The sequence below is a fragment of the Bubalus bubalis genome, chromosome 6 (genome assembly GCF_019923935.1).
Source record: "Bubalus bubalis isolate 160015118507 breed Murrah chromosome 6, NDDB_SH_1, whole genome shotgun sequence".
Lineage (NCBI taxonomy): Eukaryota > Metazoa > Chordata > Mammalia > Artiodactyla > Bovidae > Bubalus > Bubalus bubalis.
The window spans coordinates 59737722-59764827 of NC_059162.1; the positions used below are offsets into that span (position 1 = coordinate 59737722).

The following is a 27106-nucleotide window of genomic DNA, read 5'->3' on the forward strand; positions in this document are numbered from 1 at the left end:
AGAATCCCATACACATGCACACACGGCCCTCCTAGTTCCCCAGGAACCAAAGCCAGGAAATGCAAGCTTCCGTATTCTCACCCTGTGTCAGAGGAGACATTTTATTTTTTAGTCTATGCTTTCACTGAGGTTATGATCCTTTGTGCATCCTGGCTTTATATAGGAATCTAAGATATCCTAAGTTGAATGGATCAAAGAAATCATCTTCTGTCTCTGTGAGGCTATTTAAAACAAAAGCCCTTTGGTGACCAAGGTATAAAAATTTCCTCAGGATAGTCAAAGTATGCTCTCCATTACAGCTCTGATTTTTCACTCACCATTTGACTTTTTGCACACTGGGGATTTCTATTATATTCCTGTAAGTTCAGGTATTCATTGAAAGGGATGCTTGTTACATTTTATTTAGTACTTTCTTCTATGTGCTCTTATATCTTTGTCAATTTTTGGTCTAGAAGAATTTTCAAATTATCCAGTCTCCAATTATGAAATTTTTTCTTTATAAGACAAACTATGTGTTACATTGTAAGATGCAAAGAGACCTGGATGTTTGTGGAATTCCTTATTTTTATCCATGTAATTCAAAACTTCCATCAGGATATATTTAGGTGCTGGTGTTTTTGTTAAACTTTGTCAACAAACAATGAGCTCCAAGTTATACATTTAAGTTTTTCTTCAACTAAGTTTTCCTAAATCCTAATTTTTATTATTGTTTTTGTTCTATTCATCATTATCTGTTCTGAGGGAATGCTATCCATCCAATTTGTAGAGTTTCCTACTTTATCTAACATACTTCTCACCTCGAAATTTTAATCCTATCCATTTTCCCTACATTCTGGTAAGTTTTATCAAGTTAGTTCTTTACATCATTAATTCACCTTTGTGCAGTGATTATTTTACTCTTTACTGCTTCTAATGCAGTTTTATATTCTACAAATACCAGGTTTATTTTCTTATAATCTTCTCCTACCATATCATTATTGTTCCTTTTCTATTCCTGCCTCTCACCCAGCTCTCCTCTCATCCTAGTCTCTTGTTTCATCTTTCTATCTTTCACATCTTATTTATAGAGTCCATGTTCACTTGAAATTTTTAAGAACTCCACATAGATGCTATTATAAATTCTTATTTTAAATCCTCCCCACAAACATTTTCTAAACATAAGGTCATTCTCTTCCTCTCGAAGGCTATGAACTTATCCTTGAGCATTATCTCTTTTATAGGCTACACACTGTGGCATTTCTTATTTATTCATTCATGAACAATGAGAAGCTTTTCAAAACTTTACAAATGCTCCCACCCCAAAAAGTTGGATCCTCCCGTCTCCTATTTGGGTATGTTAAAATCAACTTTTCAGATCTTTTAGTTGATACATATACATATTTATATTATCATTTAAATAATCCAGTAACTTTCAAAAATGGGAAAGGAGCTAGGACTATATGGTTCTTCACTGGTAGTGATGCCCACTACATCAGGTAAGAGCCCTGTTACACCTGGAAGAAGAAAAGTCACTTTTCTCAACTTGAGTAGACTAACAAATTTCTAGTTGTCCCACTATTAACTGTTTTAGAATGAAAGAAATCAGCAGTGTTGGATCTTTCTCTCCTCTCTCCCACAGTCTTTCTTTTTAAAAGCCTTATCCATCCAAGTTAATAAGGGTGAAACTATTTTTGTTTCTTTTCCATGAAGGCAAGCCACTCAAAATAAAACTGTTACACTTTGGTGTCTGATCTTCAATCCAATACTGTTTATTTCCAGGCAAGTACCCTTCTTTAACACCACTGATATACTGCTTCCCCAGTACTGTGTTCTTTTCAATCTAGAAAGTATATATCTAAAAAAGGGAATTAATCAAATGCTTTTGCTCAAATCTGTAACTTTCCTGGAATTCAAAGCTAGCAAAAAATTTTTTTTCAGAGATTTGCCCTCAACTACAGCAGGGCAAACAGTTTTTATTTGAGATTTTGGTATCATAATGCTAGTTATGTTCCTATAAGCACATGAACCAAAAAATAAAAACACATGACTGATATTCTTCACCAATAATGTAATACAAGTGTTCAAATATGTAAAAAATGGATAAGTTTTAATCATTCATTTACTGCACATGAATTTAAAAATTCATTGCTATGTTTGGGGTACCAAGGTAACAGCTGGAAACACATGGATGAACACTGAACTGACCCTGACTTAAGAAGTTCAAAGGATGGATATTGGAAATTATGGAATCATAAATTCAGTATAATACAAGTAATTGTTATAGTTTATAAGTTTGCTTTGAGAGTACAGAGGAATCATCTAACTCTAGAGAATCAATAATGGAGGCACTGAAAAGCATAGCTGGTTTTCAGAATTTTTATGATAAAAGATATAAATATGGAAAGGTAGCAAGGAATAATATATAGTATAATATAACTAGATCTGAATTTTATGAGAATGATGCAGATAAAGTTAGAAGGGTAGGTCACTGATCTTGTATGCCCCACTAAGGAGTTTAGCCTTTATCTGAGAGACAAAAAGGAGTAACTGAAAATGTTGGATTAAGAAATGGACATATCTGCAATTTTAAAATGGCAGTATGGAAAATGGTCTGAAGAGATATAAAATTGGAGCTGAGACCAGTGAAGTTGTTACTGCAATAAGACTGAAAATATATAGAGTTCCTGATCTAAAGGCATTCTTAGTGTCAGTGATAATAGAAAAATTTGAGTGATTTTTGAGACATTTCTAATGTAGAACCAATAGAAATTAATGGCTGAGTGCAGGTCTGGGGAGTAAGAAACATGTTCAGAGTTACTACAAGGTTTCTGTTTAAGTTCCTACATGGGGAGTGGGATCATTAATAAAAACCAGAATGAATGAAAAAGGAGCAGATCCGTGGGATGGAAAGAGAAAACGCACTTTGCACTGAACATTCAGGTAACTACTGAAGATGCTGGCATGGATGAGAGCTTTCAGAGGGAACGCAGCATTAAAAGAGGGCCAAAGATAGATTCCCAGAGAAAACTATTCCTCCCCCCAAAGCTGATATTTGATAGGCAAGGAAGGAGAAAAGAAATCGTTTTTTAACTAGAAAAGTACTACATACACATAAATATCACACATATATATTGCTAAAGACTGAGGTAATAGGGTCTGGCACTTGCTTATTTTTACAAATAAAACCACGCTTCACTTGAAATTTTCCATATTTTGAAATGGCTAAGGCATGTAACCACTTATGAACAAAATTAATTGAAACTGGACAATTCTGAAAAAGTCAGAATGTTTAGCTGTCACTACTATAATTCCTGAGGTAGAAAAGGCTAGGCAGACCAATATGATCAAGTATATCAAACTATCTGAAAAATCCATAGCTTTCTTGAAAGAAAAATCAAGCAATAGAGAAGCAGTAACAATTTTCTTCAGCTAAAACCAACACATTCAATTGTAAAACTTCTAAAACACTGTCAAAGAGAAAAACACACTGCCTAGATTCAAAGAAATCCATTATTTTAAGTATGATAACCAGGTATATTCAGTTTTGATTGATATCTAAGAAGTCCTAAGAAATGTTAACATGTTGCTTTTGTAATATTAGCCCAAATTTAACACACTAGAACAGAAACATCTACATCTAACAGAAAAATAACAGGATAATAATAACAATTAATTCTTAATATGCTGCATGTAAAAAATGTTCTTTTAATGTCTAATATCACTTTATAAATAAATACCTAATAGCACTGAAGAGGTGTATATTATACAGCTAAATGTTTATGTGCAACAATAAGGTGGTCTCCAATTATGGAAGAAAAGGTTCACTTATTTTGAATTCTACCGCTATACAGCAAAAATCCATCTCTCTCAGGTTCTGAATTCCAATCCAAATCTTTTAAGTATAAATTATAGACAGTTATGAATAACCATAAAATACCTTTCCTAAACATGCATCTGATTCAAAGGTTAACCTAATAAACACCCTCTTTTTTTAGCTAAGCAAAAAGATGCTAATGAATTATGCTCTAAGCAAATATTACTCACTCTAACAACAGGGTATCTATTTTTAGCTGCAGGTTTGGCTTAAAGTGAACAGCTTTTACCCTCTGATAAACTGCAGTATATACTGTAGTATATTTTCTCAAAAAACATTTTTTAGAAATGTTTAGAAAAAAATAAATGTTATAAAACAGTAAAGAAATAATCCCAAAAGTACTTATTCTAACAAATTATTTCCCCAAAAATTATCCTAAAAATTTTAACCAAGCCTCCAAAACCAAAAGGCATATATTTATTTCATCATTAAATCCCTATTTCTCAATGAATTACAGTTAAAAGCAACCAGTAAATCAATAAAATTTTGGCAACATCTTATTCAAGATTGAGTATTTTTTATATAACCAAAAAGAAATTGATAAAAATTAATATTAGAATGACAAAGCCAATAAATGGGAAGTTTAATTATTTTCAGGATTAGATACTAAAAAACAATTCCTTTTACTATAGTGGATCTTTTACTCACTAATTTATAATACAATTAATAACAACATATTAGTGAATATAATAAATTAAACCATAAGATAGACTAGAAACTGATTCCTGGTATTGACTATTAATAGTGGTATTAATTGTTCACAGTTCTTAATGGATTTAAAAGGCAAATTACTGTAAGCCCTAAATGAAAAAGCATCAAGAGAAAATGTAACTCATTGTAGCTCTGGCTTTACAATTACCCCTCTAAAAAACATTTTTCCTCTCTTACAGTTAAATATTTTTTAAAAATACAAAGTTACAGAGTCTCAGAGAACATACTTACCACTCATGATGAAAATCAACCTTTCCAAAACATATTGCTCAAAACAACAATCCAACAGCAAAGGGAGTTATGCTAATCTCTAGAGGTAGAAGAACCGATGGTGTAAACACATACACTAGAGCATGCAGCACAGAGAAAATGAAAAGAGCTTTCTTTTGTTTTAAAAAGAAAAGCCTCTAGAAGCAAAGCTTAACTGTTCAGTGTGAGAGATCACTAGTAAACATCAGATTAATGCCAAAGATGTGTATAGCTAGATTTGATTTCTTTCAAGCTATTCTAGCCTCCTTCATATACCGCTAGAACAACTCAAAATGGCAGGGAGAAAATGTTCGAACCAGGATGTATAAGATGTTCTCAATTATATCAGCATGAGTTGTTACCACGGCAACATTAGACCAGAATTATCGGTTCACTTGTAACCAAGGAGTAGCTTTTCTAAAGCTTTAATCAACCAAGACAAATAAAATCCCTTTTATTTTAGAGCCACATGATTTAAAAATTACAACGTTTCTTAAATCTAAGCACTCATCCACCCTTTTTACATTTCAAAGATTTTTTAAAATTACTGTTTTCTTCAAATACTCACACAATCCCATGTTGAACCTGGCAAGGAACAAACAGCAGAATGATTGCACCTAAACGTCTTTCAATTACACCAGCTCTTACTGCTAGCTGTGGACCTCACTGATATTAAAATGCTGTGTGCTGTTGCTAGTGACTATTGGCGATGAATCTTATTGCCCAGATCGCTGATAGCTTTCATTTTTCATGAGCCAGAAAGCTATACTGCAGCACAAATGTTAACCATTTAAACATTCTATATTATGGAAAAGACAAAATATAATATATATATATCTTCACTATTAAAGGAAAATTGTAAAGCAACTTATTTATAAACTTCCATTAAATTCAGCATCAGAGTCAGATGCCACTTATATGGTTTTCAAAAGAGGGGAGTACACAAAAAAGTTACTAAAAATTATTGTTGAAATATAAAATCCCTTAAACAGGATTAAGATAACAGATTGTACAGCAAGGTGGATAGTATGGTTAACAACTGTTCTGATTTCCAGAGACTGAAAATTTGTACCAACATGGTACAAAGGCTCTATAGAATGGTTCCTTTTTAAGTGAACATGCCATTTTAAAAGTTACCAGGGAGACAGGACTTCTAGTGATGACAGAATAGGTAAGTCAGCAAATCTTCTAAGAAATAATTATGAAGTTGGACAAAATTATCAAAAGCAATAACTTCATGGTCCTGGACATCTAATAATCACAAACAACAATCTGAGAAGCATTTCTTCACGGAAAACTGCTAAATTCTGCATGAGCACAGTGGGAGTCTGTGGTGTTCTTGTTTAGTGCTGCTCCTGTTCCCCCACAGCTCAGTCAGTGCAGGGTGTGGCTCCATGACAAGCAGGAGCTTTACTGCCAGAGAGGGTTGACATGATTTGGAGAAGCAGCCAAAAAAACCCATATAAGTGATACTGTCTATTAAAAAAAAAAAAGCAACTGTAGGGAATGAGCAGGGAAAGTATCCAGCTTTGCTAGTCTGAAATTGTGGCCTTAGTAGGGGTGACAAGTAGACAGATGGTCTAGCAAAAAAGTGAATATAAAAAATGTAAACAAGAGAGGCAAAGAAGGCCCAGATAAGCTTTTCATATATCCCAGGTTGGCAAGGAAACTATTCCATAGGAGAGATCCAAGAGGGCCCAAAGGGAAGTTTAAGCTGATACAGACTTGAAAGTACAATAACCCAAGCTTTATTTTTATTTATTATTTTTTAATATAAATTTATTTATTTTAATTGGGGGTTAATTACTTTACAATATTGTATTGGTTTTGGCATACATCAACATGAATCCACCACAGGTATACACGTGTTCCCCATCCCGAACCCCACTCCCTCCCCGTACCATCCCTCTGGGTCATCCCAGTGCACCAGCCCCAAGCATCCAGTATCATGCATTGAACCTGGACTGGCAATTCATTTCATATATGATATTATACATGTTTCAACGCCATTCTCCCAAATCATCCCACCCTCTCCCTCTCCCACAGAGTCCAAAAGACTGTTCTATACATCTTTTGCTGTCTCGCATACAGGGTTATCCTTACCATCTTTCTAAATTCCATATATATGCGTTAGTATACTGTATTGGTGTTTTTCTTTCTGGCTTACTTTACTCTGTATAATAGGCTCCAGTTTTATCCACTTCATTAGAACTGATTCAAATGTATTCTTTTTAATGGCTGAGTAATACTCCATTGTGTATATGTACCACAGCTTTCTTATCCATTCATCTGCTGATGGACATCTAGGTTGCTTCCATGTCCTGGATATTATAAACAGTGCTGCGATGAACATTGGGGTAACCCAAGCTTTAAAACTCACTGCAGAAGACTTGAAAACTGCCTGAATATTGAATATGCTCTTTAACACACAAACAGCCCCATCAGCATAGACTGGATCATGGTGTTTGTGCACAACCTCTGATTAATCACTGAATAATAACTCAACTTCTGCAGACACAGTGTAATCCTTAGTAAAGAAATCAGCAGCTGGACAATATGGCAAAAACAGTCCATAGATTACAACCAAGAAAGGTATTAAAACAAAACAATATAAATAAAAACAATCCTCAAGTAAGAAAAAATAATCAGAGAGCAGAGTTGCTCTGAAATATTATTTTAAAAAGTCAAAATTCTGACAAAAACATTATGTAATACATAATGAAGGAAAAAAGATAGAAAATGTCTCTGAATGGGCCCAGATATAGGATTTAGCAGACAAGACTTCAAAACAGCTATTATAAATATGTCAAAAGAATAAAAGGAAATTATATTTAAAGAATTAAAGGAAAATATGATGGCAATGACACAACAAGGAGAATTCCAATATAGAAAGAGAAACTATTTAAAATATAAAAGTTATAGACTTGGAAAGTACAATAACTCAGACTTTAAAACTCACTCCTTAAGCCCAAGAACAGGTTGAGGTCAAAAGACTCAGACTCAGTCAGAACTTGAAGATAAATCAATAGAGATTATCCAGTCTGAAGAATACAGAGAACAAAAAACACGAAAAAAAAAAAAAATGAACAGAGCCTCAGAATCCTGTAGGATATAAACAGTATCAGCATACATGTAATAAGAAGCTTAGAAGGAGAGCGATAAAGGGCAAAGAAAAAATATTTGCAGAAATAATGGTTGACAATGTCCCAATCTGATGAAAAACTTTAACCTTTAATTCAAGAAGTTCAAACAATGCCAAGTATGGTAAGCACAAAGAAATTCATACAGAGACACCTCATATTCAAGTTGTTAAAAGACAAAGAAAACATCTTGAAAGCAGCAAGATAAAATGACTAACCATATACAAGGGAAAGCAACATGATTAATGCTGACTTCTTCACAAAAATGAGAGAGGCCGCAAGGCAGTGGAATAACATATTCAAGGTGCTAAAAGAAAAAACCTTTTTACAATTCTTTATTCAGTAACACTATCTTACAAAAACAAAGGTGAAATAAAGATATTTCCAGATAAACAACAATTGAAGATATGTGTTATTAGCAGAAATAGGTAACAGAAGTTGTCCCAGATGAAAGGAGAAGACACTGGACAATACTCAAATTGACAGGAAGAAATAAGGAGTACTAGAAATGGTAAATATATAAGTAAAAAACTATATAAACACATTTATCTTTCTTAATTTCTTTAAAGATCTTACAATTGTATGAAGCAATCATTGTAACACTGCATTTCTAGGTTCATAAAAATATAAATGCAACATGTGAAAATAATAACACAAAGCTGGAGAAGAAATGGAGCTATACTGGATCATATAATATACATATTATTACATATTATTAATATTTATTAATTATTAATATTACATATAATATAGTAACTATATTTTACTAGAATAAGTCAATACTATAGCTCCACAAAATGGAGCTATACTGCATCAAAGTAGCTATATTTTACTTGGAGAAGGAAATGGTAACCCATTCTAGTATTCTTGCCCGGAGAATCCCATTGACAGAGAAGCCTGGCAGGCTACAGTTTATGGGGTCCTAAGAATTGGACACGACTGAGCGACTAAGCACAGCACACAGCTATATTTTACTAGAATTAAGTCAATATTTTACTAGAATTAGTCATTAATACAATATTGGAGAAGAAATGGAGCTATATTGGATCAAAGTAGCTATATTTTCCTAGAATTAAGCCAATTAGGTAGATTCTGATAAGACAAAATGCATAATTTAACCCCTAAATCAACTATTAAGAAAATGTTTTTTAAAAATATAGTTTAAAAATCAGAGAGGAATTAAAATGGCCCCCTACAAGTATCTGTTTAACACAAAAGAAGGAAGAGAGGACCAATAATACAAAAAGCCCTAAGACATATAGAAAACAAACAACACAATGGAAGATGTAAATGCAATCATATCAGTAACTACATTAAATGTGAATGGAATAAACAGATCAAAGGCAGAAATTATCAGAGTGTATAAAAAAGATATATATGCTGTCTACAATGGTTACACTTTAGATTTTAATATAAAAACAGGATGCAGGTAGGAGAGAAAAAGATATACCATATAAAGAGTAACCGTAAGACAGATGGTATACGTGTATCAGTATCAGACAAAATAGACTTCAAGACAAGAAATATTATTAAAGTTAAAAAAAAAAAAAGGAAATTTCATAATAAAGGGCCAATAATTCTGGGAGATTTAACAATTAAAAATGTATATGCACTGAACAAGAGTCTCCAAAATGCTAAAACAAAAATGACAGAATCGAAAGGAGAACAGAGTAATTCCACAATTACAGTTGAAAATTTAAATATTCCTCTCAATAATTCATGGAAAAAAAAGAATCAATGGAATATAGAAAACGAATTATATAATTAAAATGACATTTATAAAACACAGCTTCTAACATCAGCAGAATACATTCTTTTCAGGTAGACATGAAAATTCTCCATTTAATCATATGCTAAGCAATATAACAAATCTCAAAATAATTGGAATGGAAAATATGATCTTTCATTATAGCAGAATTAAATTAGGAATCAACGACAGTAATTTTGGAAATACCAACACTGGATTTAAATAACAAAGAAATCTAAAAGGAAATCAGAAATACACACACACACATGGCGTGTGTGTGTGTATATATATATATATGTTTGGAATTAGAAAATATTTTGAACTGAATGGAAAAAACCTACAAGAAATCAACGTGCTTAGGATATAGATAAAGCATAGCTTAAAAGGAAATTCACAACTTTAAACCCCTGTATTAAAAAAAAAAGAAAGGTCTCAAATCAATTTAAGCTTCCACTTTAAGAAACTTAGAGTGAGCAAATTAAACCAAAACCAAAAAGATCACAGTAAAATTCAATGAAATGGAACATAAAAACAACAGAGAAAATGAAGAGACCAAAAGTCTTACTGATAAACTTTTACCTAGACTGACCAAAATAAAGATAAAACAAAACAAGACAAAATACTTAATTACCAAGGTCAGGAATGAAAAGATGACACCACCATTGATGCCAGAGAAATTAAAAGGATTATAAGAGGATACTATAAACAACTTTATGCAAACTATATAATTTAGACAAACTGAACAAATTCACAGAAAGAAACAAATTACCAAAACTAACTCAAGAAGAAATAGAAAATATAAAAATACCCAGAAACAAATAAAAATACTGTCAGTAATTAAACATTTTCGCACAAAGAAAAGCTTGGGTCTAGATGGCTTTACTGGGGAATTCTATGAAACATTCAGAGCTATAATACCAACCTGACCCAAACTTTTTTAGAATATAAAGGAGAATCTAACTCTTCCCAACTTATTCTATGAGACCTTATGCCAAAACTAGACAAAGATCAAAAGAAAAAACTTAGCAAACCTAATTCAGCAGTATATAAACAAGACTATACACCAGGGCCATATAGGATTTATCCCAGGAAGACAAGGTTGTTTCAATACTGAAAATTAATTAATGGAATAGAATAAAATAATAATAGAATAAAAGACAAAACTACATAACATCTCATTGTATATAGCAGAATCATTCCACAAAATCCAATACCTGTGATAAAACCTCTCAACAAACTGTGACTAGAAGGGAATTTCCTCAAGCTGATAAAGGGTGAGTGTGGGGGTGAGGTGGGGAGGGGAACCCTATGACTTAGATTATATATAAAGAAAGATAAATGTGAAAGATGGAATGTTTTTCCTAAGAACGGGAATAAAGCAAAGATGTCTGAACTCACCACTTCTATGCAACTTTGTACTAAAGGTTCTACCCAGTACAACAGGGTAAGAAAAAGATATTTTAAAAAGATATTAAAGAAAAAAAATAATAAAGGTATACAAATAGACAAGAAAGAAAACTGTCTGTTTTTGTGGATAACATTATTCTATATGTATAAAATTCTTTAGAATCTATAAAGAACTAATAAATAAGGTAATCGATATCACAGGATACAATATATAAAAATCAATAGTATTTTAATATACTAGGAACAAATAATCCAAAAATGAAATTAAAAGAACAGCTCCATTCACAATGGTATTAACAGAAAAAAACTATTCAGGAATCCACTTTAACATGACTTGTTCACTAAAAAAAAAATTAAAAAGAAAACATTTCACAGAAATTAAAGAACTTCTAAATAAATAGTTATTTCATTTTCATAGGTTGTAAGACTCAGTATTTTTAAGAGAGGATTCTCCACAAATTAATCCACAGACTGAATGAAATGTCTATGAAAATCCCAGCAGGTCTTTAGAAACTGACAGGCTGACATTAAAATTTATATGCAAATGTAAAGGACCCAGAACAGCCAAAAATTTTTGGAAAAACAAAGCTTGAGGACCTACACTTTTTGATTTCAAAACATTGTTTAAAGTTACAGTAACGAAGACAGTGATATCAGCATAGCACAGATATATATTGATCACTTGGAAAACATTGAAAATTCAAAAGTGAATCCCTCCATTTATGGTCAATTGACTTTTGATAAAAGGTACCAAGATGACTAATGGAGAAAAAAGTATTTTCAACAAATGCAGTAAAAATTGGATATCTATGTGAGTAAAAAAAAGAAAAATAAAAACAAAACCCCAAACTCCACTCCATACCTCACACCATATACAAAACAACTCAAAAAATGAATTTCCAAATGAAAGCATAGAAAAAATATCTCTATTACCTTGGGTTAGAGACAGATTTTTTTTTTTTTTGGATAAAGATTTCTTAATATTTGGTACCAACAGTACCATCAAGAGAAAAAATTATAAACTGTACTTCATTAAAATTACAAACTTTTGCTCTTCAAGGATATCTTTTAAGAAGATGACAAGGGGATTTCCCTGATGGGCCAGTGGTTAAGAATCTGCCTTGCAATGCAGGGGATGTAGATTCGATCCCTGGTCAGGGAACTGTGTCCCACATGCCTCAGAGCAACTAAGCCTGTGCACCACAACTTTAAGACATGCTACCAATGAGGAGAAAATAATTGCAAGTTATCTATTTGGCAAAGAACTTGTGTTCAGAATTTATAAAGAACTTTAAAGAGTTGAAATAGGAAAAAACACCCTCAATTGGGCAACAGATTTGAATATATATTTTTCCAAAGTAGATACACCAGTGGTTTATAAGAACATGAAAAAATGCTCATGATCATGAATCCTTGGAAAAATACAAACTGAAACCATAATTAACTGCTAATTCACACACAACAGAATAGCTAAAACAAAAATGACTGATGATACCAAGTGTTTTTAATAATAATGTGAAGAAACTGTAACCCTCCTAACATTGTTGATGGGAATATAAAATATTAAGCTTCTTAGAAAAATAATTCAGAATTTTCTTAAAAAGAGAAACATAAATTTACCATATAACCCAGTAATGCTTCTAGATATCAACACAAGAGGAATGAAAGCATATGTCCACCCAGTCTTGCATGCAGATAGATACAGCAACACTATCCAAATAAACCCCAAACTGAAAACAGTCCTAATGTTCATCAGTTGCTGAACAGATAAACAGAAAAACAGATAAACAGATGTTATATCCACACAACACAGTATCATAAATAAAAAGGAACCAACTATTGATATATTCCATAACATGGACAAACCTCAAAAGCATTATTATAAGTTCAAGAAACCAGAAACAATAGATTATATATACTGTCTAATTCCAGTTTTATAAAACAGTCAGAAAAGGAAATCCATGAAAGTGAAAGTCGCTCAGTTGTGTCTGACTCTTTGGGACCCTATGGACTATACAGTCCATGGAATTCTCCAGGCCAGAATACTGGAGTGGATAGCCTTTCCCTTCTCCAGGGGATCTTCCAACCAGGGATCAAACCCACATCTCTCGCATTGCAGGCAGATTCCTTGCCAGCTGAGCCACAAGGAAAGCCCAAGAATACTGGAGGGGGTAGCCTATCCCTTCTCCAGCAGATCTTCACAGGAATTGAACTGGGGTCTCCCGCATTGCAGGCGGATTCTTTACCAACTGGGTTATGAGGGAAGCCCATGATCAGTGTTTGTCTGAGGCTGAGGTGAAAGTGCAATTGATTGCAAAAGAGTACAAAAGAACTGTTGGCAGTAATGAAAATGTTCTAAAGCTGAACTGTAATGATGGCTGCATTTTTCTTATAAACTTACAGAAAGATTTTACAGAACAGTGATCAAGAATATGGGCCCTGGATTCAGACTGTCTGGGTTCAGATTTTATCTTGTTAGTTATGTTACCTTGAGAAAACTACTTTACCTCAATGTATTTCAGTCTCTTCATCTGTAAGATGTTAATAATAATAAAATCTATTTTATTGGTTTTTTTTTTAAAGCATTACATAAACTAATATATGCAATGTGCCTAGAATGATGCCTGACAGATAGTAAATAAATGTTGCATGTATACATGTAATAATGTATTGTTAGTCATAATAATATTGTCATATACATGTAATAATGTATTATACATGTAATTATATATTATCCATGTAATTATACACGTGTAATAATGTATATGACAATATTCTACCCTGGAAACGTGGGAGTGGAGTGGTATGAATCGCTATTTTGCACAATCAGAACTAGAAAATATACTGTATAATACGAATGAATCTCCAACCCAAGCAGATTATATGTTGATTACCAAAGATAATGCTCTATTCAACAACTAAATCATGTCTCTCAGACCATTTGCTAATAATTGACCAGTTTTGAAAAGGAGGAAAGTTTTTGGCAAAACTAATACAATTATGTAAAGTTTAAAAAATAAAATAAAATTAAAATAAATAAACAAACAAACAAACAAACAAAACACTAACATAAAAAAGAAAACAAAGCACACCATGTACCAGAAAATTATACTACAGAATTTAAACATGTCTTCTCTGAATACTGAAAAAAATTAGTCATTTAGCATTAAAAAAATTTTAATTGAAAGATTATTGTTTTACAGAATTTTGTGGTTTTCTGTCATACATCAACAAAAATGAGCCATAGGTACACTCATATCCTCTCCCTCCTGAACCTCCCTCCCATCTCCCTCTTCATCCCAACCTTCATCCTGCCAGAGTCCCTGTTTGAGCTCCCTAAGTCATACAGCAAATTCCCACAGGCTATCTATTTTACATATGGTATTGTACATTTCCATGTTACTCTCTCCACATATGTCCTGTTCTCCCTCCTCCCCTACCCTCGTGTCCATGGTCTGTTCTCTATGTTTCTCCACTGTTGCCCTGAAAATAAGTTCATTAGTACCATCTTTCTAGATTCCATATATATGTCAGTATACTTCACTCTGTGTAATAGGCTCTAGGTTCATCCACCTTGTTAGAACTGACTCAAATGTGTTCCTTTTTATGGCTGAGTAGTACTTCATTGTGGAGAAGGCAATGGCATCCCACTCCACTACTCTTGCCTGGAAAATCCCATGGACGGAGGAGCCTGGTAGGCTGAAGTCCATGGGGTCGCGAAGAGTCGGACACAACTGAGCGACTTCACTTTCATGCATTGGAAAAGGAAATGGCAACCCACTCCAGTGTTCTTGCCTGGAGAATCCCAGGGACGGGGGAGCCTGGTGGGCTGCCGTCTATGGGGTAGCACAGAGTCGGACACGACTGAAGCGCCTTAGCAGCAGCAGCAGTACTTCATTGTATGTATGTACCACAGCTTTTTTATCCATTCATCTGTCAATGGACATCTAGGTTGCTCCCCTGTTCTAGCTGTTGTAAATAGTGCTGCAATGAACACTGGGGTACATGTGTCTTTTTCAATTTTGATTTCCTCAGGGTATAAGCCTAGGAGTGGGATTGCTGGGTCATATGGTGGTTTTATTCCTAGCTTTTTAAGGAATCTCTATACCATCCTCCATAGTGGCTGTTTCAGTTTACATTCCCACCAGAAATGCAAGAGTGTTCCCTTTTCTTTGCATCCTCTTCAGCATTTATTGTTTGTAGATTTTTTGATGATGGCTGTTCTGACTGGTGTGAGATGGTATCTCATTGTAGTTTTAATTTGCATTTCTATAATAATGAGTGATGCTGAGCATCTTTTCATGGGCTTGTTAGCCATCTGCAGGTCTTCTTTGGAGAAATTTCTCTTCGGGTCCCTTTCCCACTGTTTGATTGGATTGTTTGCTTTTCTGGTATTGAGTTGTATGAGCTTGCTATATATTTTGGAAATTAATTCTTTGTCAGTTGCTTCCCTTGCTATTATTTTCTCCCATAATGAGGGCTGTCTTTTCACCTTGTTTGTAGTTTCCTTTGCTTTGCAAAAGCTTTTAAGTTTAATTAGGTCCCACTTGTTTATTGTTGTTTTTATTTCCATTACTGTAGGAGGTGGGTCATAGAAGATCTTGCTTTATGTCATCGAGTGTTCTACCTATGTTTTCCTCTAAGAGTTTTATAGTTTCTGGTCTTACATGCAGATCTTTAATCCATTTTGAGTTTATCTTTGTGTGTGATGTTAGGTAGTGTTCTAATTTCATTCTTTTGCACACAGCTGTCCAGTTTTCCCAGCACCACTTATTGAAGCTGCTGTCTTTGCCTCATTGCATATTCTTGTCTCCTTTGTCAAAAATAAGGTACCCATAAGTGCGTGGGTTTATCTCAGGGTTCTCTATCTTGTTCCATTGGTCTATATTTCTGTTTTTGTGCCAGTACCATACCGTCTTGATGACTATAGCTTTGTAGTATAGACCAAAGTCAAGAAAGTTGATTCCTCCAGCTCCATTCTTCTTTCTCAAGACTGCTTTGGCTATTCGGGATCTTTTGTGTTTCCATGTGAACTGTGAAATTTTTTGTTCTAGTTCTGTGAAAAATGCCATTGGTAATTTGATAGGAATCACGTTGAGTCTGTAGACTGCATTTGGTAGTGCAGTCATTTTCACAATGTTGTTTCTTCCCACACAGGAACATGGAATATCTCTCCATCTGTTTATGTCATCTTTGATTTCTTTCATCAGTGTCTTATCATTTTTCTGTATACAGTCTTTTGTCTCCTTAGGTAGGTTTATTCCTAGGTATTCTATTCTTTTTGTTGCAATGATGAATGGGATTGATTCCTTAATTTCTCTGATTTTTCATTGTTAGTATATAGGAATGCAAGTGATTTCTGTGTATTGACCTTGTATCCTGCAACTTTGCTGAATTCACTGATTAGCTCTAGTAATTTTCTGATAGTTTCTGTTGGGTTTCTATTTATAGTACCATGTCATCTGCAAACAGTGAGAGTTTTACTTCTTCTTTTCTGATATGGACTCCTTTTATTTCTTTTTCTTCTCTAATTGCCATAGCTAGGGCTTCCTAAACTATGTTGAATAATAGTGGTGAGACTGGACACCCTTGTCTTGTTCCTGATCTCAGAGGGAACGTTTTCAGTTTTTCACCACTGAGAACAATGTTTGCTGTGGGCTTTTCATATATGGCCTTACTATGTTGAGGTAGGTTCCTTCTATGCCCATTTTTGAAGTGTTTTTATCATAAATGGATGCTGAATTCTGTTGAAGGCCTTTCCTGCATCTACTGAGATGATCATATGGTTTTTATCTTTGAATTTGCTAATATGATGTATCACATTGATTGATTTGTATATATTGAAGAATCCTTGCATCCTTGGAATAAACCTGACTTGACCATGGTATATGAGCTTTTTAATGTGTCGCTGAATTCTGCTTGCTAGAATTTTGTTAAGGATTTTTGCGTCTATGTTCATCAGTGATATTGGCCTGCAGTTTTCTTTTTTTGTGTTGTCTTTGTCTGGTTTGTTATCAGGGTGATGGTGGCCTCATAGAATGAGTTTGGAGATGTTCCTTCCTCTGCAATTTTTTGGAAGAGTTTCAGAAAAATAGGCATTAGCTCTTCTCTAAATGTTTGATAGAATTTCCCTGGGAAGCCATCTGGCCCTGGCCTTTTGTTTTTTTGGGAGATTTTTGATCACTGTTTCGATTTCAGTGTTTGTAACTGGGTTGTTCATAATTTCTATTTCCTTCCCAGTTCAGTCTTGGGAGGCTGACCTATTTTAAGAATCTGTCCATTTCCTCTAGATTGTCCTCTAGGTTGCCTCATATTCTCTTATGGTCCATTATACTTCTGTGTTTTCTGTTGTAACCTCTCCTTTTTCATTTCTAATTTTGTTGATTTGATCTTTCTCCTTTTTTTTTCTTGATGAGTCTGACTAGTGGTTTGTTAATTTTGTTTATCTTCTCATGGAAACAGCTTTTAGTTTTATTAATCTTTGCTATCTGTTAATCTTAGGTATTCTTTTTTTTTTGTTTTTCATTTATTTCTGCTCTAATCTTTATGATTTCTTTCCTTCTGCTGACTTTGGGATTTTTTTGTTCTTCTTTTTCCAGCTGCTTTAGATGTAGAGTTAGGTTGTCTATTCAATGCTTTTCTTGTTTCTTAATGAATTACTGTATTGCTATAAACTTTCCTCTTAGAACTGCTTTTGCTGAATCCCTTAAGTTTTGGGTCATCGTGTTTTCATTGTCATTTGTTTCTAGGAATCTTTTGATTTCCTGTATTATTTCTTCAGTAACCTTTAGTAATGTATTGTTTAATATCCATAAGTTTTTATTTATTGCAGTTTTCTTTTTTTTTTCATGCAGTTGATATCTAGTCTCACAGCATTGTGGTCAGAGAAGATATATGATACAATTTCAATTTTCTTAAATTTATTGAGGCTTGATTTGTGGCCCAAGATGTGGTCTCTCCTGGAGAATGTTCCATGTGCACTTCAGAAGAAAGTGTATTCTTCTGCATTTGGGTGGAAAGTCCTGAAGATATGCATTAGGTCCATATGGTCTAATGTTTCATTTAAGGTTTCTGTTTCCTTATTCTTTGTTTTGATTATCTGTCCAATGGTGTAAGTGGGGTGTTAAAGTCCACTACTATTATTTTGTTACTGTCAATTTCCCCTCTTATGCCTGTTAGTGTTTCCCTTATGTATTGAGGTGCTCCTTTGTTGGGTACATAAATATTTACAATTGTTATGTCTTCTTCTTGGATTGATCATTATGTACTGTCCTTGTCTCTTATAATATTCTTTAAAGTCTATTTTGTCTGAAATAAGGACTGTCACTCCAGCTTTCCTTTGCTTTCCATTTGCATGTAAGATCTTTTCCATCCTTTTACTTTCAGTCTGTATGTGTCTCTAGTTCTGAAGTGAGTCTCCAGTAGGCAGCATGTATATATATATGGGTCTTGTTTTTATATCCAGTCAGTCTGTATCTTTGGTTGGTGCATTTAATCTGTTTACATTTAAGATAATTATTGATATATGTTACTATTGGCATTTTCTCGATTGTTTTGGGTTTACTTTTGCAGTTCTTTCCTTTCTCTTGTGTTTACTGGCTATGTAAGTCCCTTTAGTATATGCTGCAAGGCTGGTTTGGTGGTGCTAAGTTTTCTTAACTTTTGCTTGTCTGTAAAGCTTTTGATTTCTCCATCAATTTTGAATGAGATCTTTGCCAGGTATAGTAATCTTGGTGGTAGATTTTTCTCTTTCAGTACGTTAAATATATGTTGCCATTCCCTTCTGGCCTGCAGAGTTTCTGCTGAAAGATCCACTGTTAATCATATGGGTTTTCCCTTGTATGTTACTTGTTGCTTTTCCTTTGCTGCTTTTAATAATCTTTCTTTGCATTTAGCACTTTTTTTTATAAACTTCAAACTTTTTATTTTGTATTGGGATGCAACCAATTTGAAACAAATTTAATTCTGAAAGAATACAGTACATGTGTATCTGGGACAGAATTTAATACAAAAGTCTTAAAATGGTTATAACAGTTCTCTACATTTGTTCTGTAAAATATAAATATAATGATATGCACAAAGATTTAGCTACAAAGATGTTTATCACAGCAGTTTTTATAAAACAGCAAAAAATTAAAAAGTTTAGATAGCTAGTGATGGTATAAATTGTGGTACATCCTTAAGACTGAACACAAAAAAGTCATTTGTACTGTAGAACAATCTCTATGATAAGGCAAAATGTTATGACATATGTATCGAGAGATTCCAATTTACAGTGGAAATTTGTGTACCTATGCATAAAACAGATATACATAGAACAAGGTTATCTTTTGGTGGGATTGCATGTGATTTTTTACTTTGTTCTTTTCTACAGTTTGCAAATTTTCTCCAATGAAGGCATAATATTTGTAATCAGATTAAAATGTTATTAGGGAAAAAGTGTTTCTCAAACTTTAATGTGCATATCAATCAGCTAGGTAATCTTATTAAAGTTCAGATTCTGACTCACTAGATCTAGATCTGGGCCTGATTTTTAACAGGCTCCTGGGTGATGCTAATGCTACTAGACTGGGATGAAACTTGAGCAAGACACTATATAATATTATATACTCAGTCTTCCTTCTATAACCATGTAGATTACGAAGATCACAATAGAACAATTTTTTAGAGAAAGCTTGTTACTATAAGACTGTAGTGATATTTAATGTTGGTCTAACAAACAATTCAACATTAACTGAGAAATACGCTGGCAATACAAAAACAAACTGACAAATTCTATGCCTTTTAGGAGTTTAAAATCAAATCAAACTTGAGGACTAATGTAATATAATTTTAATACTATATAATAAAGCATAACAGAAGTGAGTATAGATGTTATAGAACACATGAAGAGATCATGAATTCTAAAAAGGATAAACGTCAGAGGAACAGAATGCTTCAGTGATTTTGTTACAGAGATAGTATGTGAGCAGAGGCTTAAAGTAGGATATATCCCCATCATTGGCAGTAGTAGGAAAAGGAAATTCCAAGTAGAAGAAACACCTTACACTGTTGTTATAATGGGATTCCATTGTCTGACTACTCGTTATCATGTTCACATAGTGCCCAAAAGTGTTAGTTCTGCATAGCTAATTATTAAGAGAAATGCAAAAATCAAAACCACACAAAGCTATCACCTCATGCCTCACAGAATGGCTATAATCCAAAATGTACAAATAACAAATGTTGGAGAAGATATGGAGAAAAGGAAAGTCTCATAAACTGTTGATGGGCATGTAAATTGGTACAGCCACTAGGGGGAACAGTAACTACCATATGATCCAGCAATTCCACTCTAGGGTATATATATCCAAAAAAATTAAAATAATAATTCAAAAAGATACATGCACCCCAACCTTCATAGCAGCACTATTTACAATAGCCAAGACATGGAAGCAACCCAAATGTCCATCAATAGACAACTAGAAGGTATGGTATATGAATGTGTGTATATATGTGTGAATGTATATATGTATGTGTGTGTGTATATATATGTAGGTGTACATGTGTATATAAATATATATATAAATATATACATACATAATACTCAGCTACTAAAAATAATGAAATACTGCCATTTTCAGTAGCGTGGATGGCCCTAGAGAATATTATGCTTAGTGAAATAAGTTAGAGAAAGACAAATATGACTCACAGACAGAAACAGACTCACAGACATAGAAAACCAACTCACAGACATTGAAAATAAACTTGTGGTTACCAAAGTAGAGAGGGAAAGGGTGGGCACAAATTAATGGTATGAGATTAACATATGCAAATTACTATTTATAAAGTACAGAAGCAACAAGGATTTAATGTACAGCACAGGGAATTATACCCATTATCTTGATAATGGAATAGAATATACAAAGAGCTAAAGCAGTTATAATAGACCAGTTTATGCAGCTTTAACTTTCCAAAGTTCATTCAGTCTTTAAGGCAGTTTACTCCCATGCTTTAGTGCAGGGATCTAATGCATGATAATTTGAGGTGGAGCTGATGTAATAATAATAGAAATAAAGTGCACAGTCAGTGTAATGCACTTCAATCATCCTTCTCCCAGTCTGTGGAAAAACTGTCTTCCCTGGTGCCTAAAAGGTTGGAGACAGCTGCTTTAGTGTACTATATCTGTATCTTTGTAACTTCTAAGCTAAAAGACCTCCCACATTATCTTTTCATCTACTTTTTTTCATCTGCAATATTCCACTGCCTCTTGGTAGTAGTTAATTTTTTGAGGATTTACAGTATTATAGCCTGAAAACTAGGCTATGGGAAAAATAAGATTAAATTATTACCCTCAAAAACAAGAGCAGAAAGGGCAAACATACAGAGAACATAGTAGTCAAAGAACAATGAAATAGTAGCTTAAAAATGTATAAGTAACTTTCTGTGGGAGTTTAGCACTAAAGAAGAAATTAGCATTAAGAAGAAGATGGAGCCTTCAAGTATATTGAAGAATGAATTTTGAGACTCAGAGGAGGAAAAGGTGACTGCAGCCATGAAATTAAAAGACACTTACTTCTTGGAAGGAAAGTTATGACCAATCTAGACAGCATATTAAAAAGCAGAGACATTACTTTGCCAACAAAGGTCTGTCTAGTCAAGGCTATGGTTTTTCCAGCAGTCATGTATGGATGTGAGAGTTGGACTATAAAGAAGGCTGAGCGCTGAAGAATTGATGCTTTTGAACTGTGGTGTTGGAGAAGACTCTTGAGAGTCCCTTGAACTGCAAGGATATCAACCAGTCCTCCTAAAGGAGATCAGTCCTGAATGTTCACTGGAAGGACTGATGTTGAAGCTGAAACTCCAATACTTTAGCCACCTGATGCAAAGAGCTGACTCATTTGAAAAGACCCTGATGCTGGGAAAGATTGAGGGCAGGAGGAGAAGGGGATGACAGAGGATGAGATGGTTGGATGGTATCACCAACTCTATGGACATGAATTTGGGTAAACCCTGGGAGTTGGTGATGGACAGGGAGGCCTGGCGTGCTGTGGTTCATGGGGTCGCAAAGAGTTGGACATGACTGAGCAACTGAACTGAATTGAACTTAGCTCTGATTCTATCTGAAAAAAATCCATATACAAAATTGCTCATTTGTTCAATACAGTATTTTTATCTAAACTTCACTAATATGGATTTGTATCTGCCAGAGAAATAACCCATCAATTCACAGGAAAGAATATGTAAAGTATTTGATGGTATTCATCTATTCAGTGCTTAAACTGTTGCAATTAGACATTAAATATATAAAGTCCAACATTTAAAATGTGCAAAACTTCCATCAAGTTCAGCACTGTATAACTCAACACACCATTTATGATCAAAGAAAGATTTAGAAGCTAACCATAACAAATTTGCTAGAAAGAAAACTCAGTGGAATGTCAATATTCCCTTTCATTCTGAGTCAGAATAAAAAGAATTCCTTTATGTTTTTGTTTTGAACTTCATGTACTTATATGTTCATGGAATCAGCTGTTAAATATTTATGTTATCAAACAGGAATTCCTGTTACTTTAGTAGTAAAAGATAAAACACATTTAAGGCACCTGGAAACCACTATATGGCCTTTATTTTTTGTTTCTTCTTAAATTTAATGTCACTGAAGAATAAAGAAACTTGTATTAAAATTGTTATATTTCATATATGCCTAAATTGATCATTATAATCTTTACTCAATAGTTCAGAAACGTAATTTTTAATAAAATTAAATGTAGTTTCTGTGCTTATCTTATTTCCTAAATAGAACTTTTGAAACAAGCATATTCAGAGAGCTTATCAGCAGGAGATATTATATTCTTTTTTCTTATCAAACAAATCATGCAAGTAAACTGTTCTAAGTAGCATGAAGAATGTAGTTTGCACGAAAACTGCATACTGTCAAAGTGCCTTCCATAACTCACACTATAAATGAATAAAAATCTGTGTTTCCACCAAAAATAAACCTTGGAATTTTGAAACAAAAGGATTCCTCTGTTTCTGTTGTATCCTTATTTTCTCCTCTACATCAAAACATTTCATAATAGGAAACCAGAACTCCATGCCTATCATACTCATCACTACATATATACAATTATTTTGTCTATGATATTCTGGGATATGAAATAGAAAGTGAAAGAATGCTTGATTAATGAACAGTAACTCTTTAAGTATTTCTTATATCACATCTATTATTTGAATGGCTACAAAGTTTGTACTTCATTTCACTGTGCACACACAGAAGTCGCTCAGTCATGTCCGACTCTTTGCGACCCCATGGATTGTCGCCCACCAGGCTCCTCGGTCCATGGGATTTTCCAGGCATGAATACTGGAGTGGGTTGCTGTTTCCTTCTCACTGTGCACTATGATCCTATTATTTTGTGACATCACAATAAAGAAAAATGTTAACAGCATTTTATTTGTTTCTCCAAAAGAAATCATAGTTCCTGATATTACCTTCAATTGCTAGATTTTGAAATGTGTCTCAGAAAGTGTTATAAGCCCCACACATTTTTTTAAATGTTGAGGGTACAGCTCAAACACAACTTTTCATTATTAAAAGCCCATGACATTCATTATTTGTGACACATTTACTAAATACCCTCTATTTGTAGAAATAGGGGCTAGTGTACTAATCCAGTGCTGTCCTCATTCCTCATTGAATGTTTAATTAAAAGATCCATGAAATGCATAAAAATGATTTCCAAAAGGCCTTAGGAGACTGCAATTTAAAAGAATAGGGCAAGTAGAATGAACAGCACACTTTTGTTGCTTGGTAAATTTTAATAATGTACTCCTATTTCAATATTCAACAGTTCATTACCTTGAAGATATTTGCAATTTCTCATTACCAACTTGCTACATAGTAAGGATTAATTATAAATCATCAAAATCTCTAGAAGGACAAAAAAAAAGTACAAATACATGTTTTTTACTTTCTCTCTAATATAACTTAAAGGTAAAAAAAATTCTGATGTGATTAAAAAAATTCAAATAAGCTTCCATGGAACTATGAAGCTACTATATAAACAAAGGTATCGATTCTGCAAGCCATTCTTGTTCTGTTGTTGCTTTTTTAGCTGAGTTTTCCTCCTTAACTGCTATGGAGTATATAAACAGAAAGAGGCAAAACCTAGTGCTATTTGGTGATCAAAGACACTAAAAAGTACCAAGAGTAATTCTATTGTTCCTTTAATCAGAGTGACAAAAATACTTTGAGGAAGGTCCAAGGTGAGATGTGGAAAGGCAGCACTGGTATTGTTTATAATTGAAATGTATCCTTTAAAAACTGCATGTCACAAAAAAATCATTACGTATCACCATTTCAGCCAAGCAGTAAGTCCAAACACTTCACCATGTCTGGAAAGAATGTGATGCATGCATAAACAAGTACCCTCCACTAAGAAAGCTTCTGATATTTTTAATGTTATAAATGTAAGATTTCACATAGAATACATAGAGTAATCATAGTATGCCTTCATATTATAAATCCTGCTTGTTAAACTAACTTTTACACATGCATTTAAAAATAAAATATGGCAAACATAATAAAAATTTAATTATAAATTCAAGGGGTCTTTTATCCCCTTTTGAATTTTAAGGCTTAAAATGTATGACATTAAAAAAAATAAACTATCTCTCTTAAATGTAGGCATTTTACTTTTACATAAAAACAAAAAAATAGAAACAAAACTATAATACACACTAGAAATTAAAATCTTGCAGAAAATTTTCCCACTGATACTCAATTTAACTGATTGTATTTAAAACGAAACCATGAACTATATGATTCAGCTCAATTTATAATCAAGTTTTGTGGATTTTTTTCAACTTTACCTTGCCAAATATATTTGTGCAAATTACAAAAAAGACAACTAAAAAACACCCCCATAGTTCTCTGAGTGATTCTAAAACTCCAATTAGTATTTTAGCTTCTAGTTACAATGTATCATCAAAAAACAAAAACAAAACTTACTTGATCTGTCCCATAAGGCAGTATGTTCAGAGAAATGAAGGCTGTCATTTTCCAGAGCTGTTTTCTGATCATGTGCAGTACCTTTGGAGTGTCTATGAAATAATCGGCTAGCAAAACCTTCCAATTTCTGAAGAGCAGTAGTACCTGTATATTGGTTACAGGGTACTTCTCTGTAAGCTGCCATTCATGTGTATTTACACTTAACTTATCGTAACTGAAAATATTTCCAGAAGGAGCTCAACAACTACTTACACAGAAGCTAAGAGCTATGCATGTGTCAAACTTCCTGTTTGCAGGGTATTCAAACCACTACTGCTGTTCTGTTTCCTGTTAATATAAAACAGCACATTACTGAGCCTTAAAACTGTCCAACTAGAGATGAAGATTTTAAAGACTTGCAATATCATCCTAAAAGGTCTATGTTTGAGTGTTTTAATACTAATACACAGGTTAATGAGAACATTAAATATAAAGCTTTAAATATAAATAATAAGCTGAAAAATTTTTTTTAAAGAAAAACTATTTAAACATACATTACAACCCTATACAAATAACTGAAGGTCAAACCACTCTCCGAATATAATAAGTTTAAAAGGTTGTATGGTTTTTTCCCCCCAGCAAATCAGCTAATACAGACTAGTATAGACTTTATAGATCCTTATAAACAGTTAACTTTTCATTGAAAACTGATATGGAACAGATATTGCAAAACATTAAAAAACAAACATAACTTTTAATGAAAAAAATGTGAACTATAATTAAAAAAACCTCAACATTGCTAACTCACTGACTTAAATCTAATACATACAGAAATTACAAAAACTTAGTATGGTAGTTGCTGCTGCTGCTGCTAAGTCGCTTCAGTCATATCCGACTCTGTGTGACCCCATAGACGGCAGCCCACTAGGCTCCTCTGTCCCTGGGATTCTTTGCTTACCAAACATAATTTGCTGACAAGTGGACATCAGCAGTACATTTTAAAACATTCTATGATTTGAAAAAATATTGATTTAAAATATATAAAATCAGTCACAGCAAGAAATTTCAATTGAGAGGAAAAAAATCCTTCTAGTTGACTGAGATATGTTAATTTCTAGACTTGACACTGAGGATTGCTTTTACCTGATGTCTTGATTTAGGGATCTCACTTTGAAACAGCTCCTTCAGTTAAAAGTAAACTGTCCATTTGCACAAAAAAGTAACCTGTGACATTTAAAAATGATTCTGGGTACTTGCCTTGTGACATTTTTATTAAAGGATGATAAGGGGGGAGGAAGGAGCGAAAGGAAAGATCTTTAAAAAAAAAAAATCAAATGGGAGATGGGAGGGAGACTCAAGAGGGAGGGAATATGTGTATACTTATGGCTGATTCATGTTGAGGTTTGACAGAAAACAACAAAATTCTGTAAAGCAATTATTCTTCAATTAAAAAATAAATTATAAAAAAGTAATCTATCAAAAAATCTTATGATTTCCTGCCTACTGCTTAGCAAACAAAATAGAAACAATAATGACAAGCAGAATAAAAAGGAATAATATGTAATCAAATTAGGATACCACACACACACACACACACATGCATACAAAGCAAACACTGACTAATGCATTTTGCCAAGTAAGAGCTCATTTGTGTACATTTTATTTTGTGCAATAAAATTAGTATCAATTTAAACAAACAGGCAACAATATCTACAAGACCAAACTTCTTAAATTGTAGCTTTCTGAGAAATGTGTGTATATAATAGATAATTTCTTTATTAACAACCAACTTAACACAAAACACACCATCAACAGGTGTCTACAGTCTTTAATAAACATCTATAGACTATCAGAGAAGGCAATGGCACCCTACTCCAGTACTCTTGCCTGGAAAATCCCATGGATGGAGGAGCCTGGTAGGCTGCAGTCCATGGGGTAGTGAAGAGTCGGACACGACTAAGCGACTTCACTTTCCCTTTTCACTTTCATGCATTGGAGAAGAAAATGGAAACCCACTCCAGTGTTCTT

General features: G+C 33.5%; 1 protein-coding gene across 8 annotated transcripts in view; it reads right to left on the reverse strand.

Moving 5' to 3' along the window:
- The window catches only part of PRKACB (protein kinase cAMP-activated catalytic subunit beta), a 148700-nt gene that overhangs the window by 70234 nt on the left and 51360 nt on the right, over positions 1–27106 (reverse strand). For 2 of the 8 annotated variants that reach the window (XM_044944782.2, XM_044944781.2), the window contains exon 1: positions 5382–5406. The exons of 2 other annotated variants lie outside the window; for them this stretch is intronic. In XM_044944782.2, the coding sequence (XP_044800717.1) occupies positions 5382–5391 (10 nt within the window). In that variant the 5' untranslated portion in view covers positions 5392–5406. Of the gene's footprint in view, positions 1–4795; positions 5116–5381; positions 5637–25099; positions 25427–27106 lie in introns of those variants that run through there. 4 more of the 8 variants (XM_044944785.2, XM_044944779.2, XM_044944783.2 and 1 more) reach the window with 4 other exon arrangements.